At 46.3% G+C, this 3238-nt stretch overlaps 1 protein-coding gene across 8 annotated transcripts in view; it reads right to left on the bottom strand.

The window, feature by feature from the left end:
- The window catches only part of ANKRD16 (ankyrin repeat domain 16), a 15816-nt gene extending 13944 nt beyond the window's left edge, over positions 1-1872 (bottom strand). For 2 of the 8 annotated variants that reach the window (XM_033514859.1, XM_019006688.2), the window contains exons 1-2: positions 1789-1870; positions 326-428 (exon numbers count right to left, since the gene is read on the bottom strand). In XM_033514859.1, coding sequence (XP_033370750.1) covers positions 326-428; positions 1789-1831 — 146 coding nt within the window. In that variant the 5' untranslated portion in view covers positions 1832-1870. Of the gene's footprint in view, positions 1-325; positions 429-543; positions 1693-1788 lie in introns of those variants that run through there. The other 6 variants (XM_015627994.3, XM_015628001.3, XM_015627992.3 and 3 more) reach the window with 6 other exon arrangements.
- Positions 1873-3238: the final 1366 nt, after the last annotated feature.

Genomic DNA, 3238 nt, shown 5'->3' on the forward strand with positions numbered 1-3238 from the left:
AAAAAGGCCAAAAAATTTAAATTTGTGGGCATATCCTGCTTGGTCTGAGTGGCTGGGATAAGCAGGGATGAGGTTTTCCATCAGGAGAAGCAGACCCTTGTGTTTGCATGCAGAAAAACAGGAATTTTTCCCTCAGGAAATCCCAGGTTTCCCTCCTGGACCAGCCTGAGGAGGCGTCGCGGCCTCTCCTGCTCCGCCATGGAGCCAGGCCTGAGGGGAAAAAGGCAAAAAAATTGGCATTTTATAGGATATCCTGCTTGGTTTGGGGGCTTGGGTTAAGAAGGAATGAGGTTTCCCCTCAGGAAAAGCAGAATTTGGTGTCTACCTCCAGAAAAATGGGAATTTTTCCCTCAGGAAATCCCAGGTTTCCTTTCTGGACCAGCCTGAGGAGCCACAACAGCCTCTCCTGCTCTGCCATGGAGTCAGGCCTGAGGGAAAAAAGGTCAAAAAATCATGATTTTGTGGGATATCCTGGTTGGTCTGAGGGGTTGGGATAAGCAGGAATGAGGTTCCCCCTCAGAAGAAGCAAAGCCTGGTGTCTACCTCCAGAAAAATGGGAATTTTTCCCTCAGGAAATCCACAAACCACCCTCTCCCTCATGATGAGCAGGAATTTCATTCTCCCTCGGGATAATGAAAAATTTCTCTTCAGAAAATCCAGGCCTGGCCTCTCCTTCAGGAAAACCAGGAATTTTTGTCTCCCTCTGGAATCTGAGAAGCAGCCACCCCTCAGTAAGAGCAGAAATTCCATTTTTCCTTGAGAACTTTAGGATCTAGTCTCTCCCTTCAGAAAATAGAATTTCCTTTTCTTTAGGATCTGATCTTTCCTTTAGGAAAAACAGAATTTCCCTTTTCCCTCAGGAAAACCAGAAGCTTCTTTTTCCATTGAGAAGTTCAGGAACCAAATGTTCCCTCTGGAAAACCAGAAATCAGCGTTTCCCTCATGAAAGTGGCCACTCCTTTAGACAAAAAGAAATTCCTTCTTTCCTTAGGAAAAACAGAAACCAGAGTCTCCCTTAGTCTCTCCTGAAACTCCTTTTTTCCTCAGGAAAAAATGGACAATTTCTTCTTACTCAGGAAAACCAGGATCTTACCTCTTCCCCCAGAAAACCTGAAATTCCTTCTTCCTTTAGGAAAACCAGGAACTTCCTTTTTCCTTGGAAAAACATGGAATTAGCCATTCCATCAGGAAAAACAGTTTTGCTTTTTCACATGGAAAACCAGGAATTGGTTTCTCCCTCAGGAAAAAAAGGAATTTCTGTTTTCCTTCAGGAAAATTAGAAACCAACCTCTCCCTCTGGAGTAAAATTCCCATTCTCTCTGGGAAAACTCAAAAATTCCTGTTCCTCTTAGGAAAGTCAGAAACCAGCTGGAAATCCATAAATTTTCCTTTTCCCGCAGGAAAATCTGAAATTCCCTTTTACCTCTGAAAAATGAATTCTTTTCTTTCCCTGCAGAAAATCAGATACCAACCCCTCCTCCAGGAAAAGCAGGAATTCCCTTTTCCCTCCCAAACGAACGGGATATTCCCTTTTTCCTCAGGAAAAACCCAGAAATTCCCTTTTACCTGATGAAAAGAACAGAAATTCCCTTTTACCTCAGGAAAAAATCTGAAACTCCCTTTTCCCTCAGGAAAAAATCAGAAACTCCCGTTTCCTTCGGGGCTTCTGGGATAGGGCCATTCCCGCAGCCCGGGGATTCCCTTCCCCACTCCCTCCCCACATTCCGCCCTCAGCTCATCCCAGACCTCAGGATTCCCGCGGGAAAATTCCCAATTTTTCCAACCCACCCGCGCGCTGCTGAGACCTCGTGACGTCACGCGTGGAGGGCATGACGTCATCAAAAGAGCGCTGTAAATAAACCCCGCCCAACCCGGATGTGCAACGCCATTGGACAGCGCCGGGCGCGGTTCCGGCCTCTGATTGGTCGGCTGGGAGGGGGCGGGGCCAGCGGTGCTCGCGGGGCCTGGAGCGGTGGGAGCGGGTGAGGTGAGGTGGCAGGGGGAGGGAGAGGGCGCGACCATTCTTGGGCACCGGGGGGGCGGGAAGGGTTTTCCTTGGAAATGGGGTTTTTTTGGGAATGTGGAGGCTTTTGGGAATGAGGGAATCCTTGGAATTGGGATTGGCACTGAGGGGATCCTCGGCAATGGCGGGGGATTGATATTCAAGAGGCTTTTGGCTCTGAGGGGCATGGAGGGGACCTTGGGAGCGGCGGCTCCTTTGGCGTGAGGGGAGCCTTGGGAATGGGGAATCCTTGGAATTGCGGGATTGGGAATGAGGGGGTTTAAGGCGTTTGGAAAGAACCTTCTGAGGGAAAATTGGGAACAACTTTTTCTCAAATGTTTCTCGTCCCTGTGGAGTTTTCCCTTCCCCGTCCTCGGATCCTTTCGAAATAAATTGGTGATCAAATCCCAGCATTCCCTCAGCGCTGCCAAAGCCTTCGCATTCCCAAAATCCACGGGATTTTCTTGGGTTTTGGGCTTTTATTTTCCTTTCATTTGCCTTGTTTTACGTATTTTGATGAAATCGAGCCGCTGCAAACTTTTAAAATAAAAATAAATTAATTAAAGGAAGCAGAAGAGGCAGCGTATCCATAAAATCGTTCAGGTTGGGGGGGAAAAAAATCCGTAAAATCATTAAATCCAGGAGTTATCCCAAAGAATAACCCGGCTGATCCTTGGATTCTTCCCTGTGAGGATCCAATCCAAAACGGAACGGGTTTTTTTTTGTGGCTGCTGCAAAATTTTAAAATAGAAATAAATTAAAGGAAGCAGAAATAAAGCTGCTGATCCTGGTAGAAACAGCAATTCCTGCCGCTTTTGGATCCTTTCCCAAAAATTTCCTAAAAATATCCCAAAAATTCTCTTTCCTGAGCGTTTTTTTTGGGGAAAAAAAATTGCATTTTTTTTCTGGCTAGAGGAGAGGAGTTTGTGCCTATTCCAAGGAAAGTTGGATAATTTTATGGGAATAATTCCCAGAGTAATTTTGTGCCGCTCCTAAACTGCAAAGGGATGAAATTTCCTGGAGAATTCCTGGAGAATTCGTGGAGAATTGGATGATCCCAGCTCGTTTTGGGTGGTTGAAAGTTGATTTTGCTTTCCTGGGAAAAATCCTTGTGGTTTTTCCCATGGGATTGAGGCTCCCTTGGAGTCACTTTGAGTTCCCAAAGCTGGAGTTGCTTCTTCCAGGTGGTGCTGGGAAAAAAGGTGGAAAAGCTGCCAGGATTTTGAGGTTTTTTGG

This window comes from Parus major, chromosome 1A (genome assembly GCF_001522545.3).
Source record: "Parus major isolate Abel chromosome 1A, Parus_major1.1, whole genome shotgun sequence".
In the NCBI taxonomy this organism is placed as follows: domain Eukaryota; kingdom Metazoa; phylum Chordata; class Aves; order Passeriformes; family Paridae; genus Parus; species Parus major.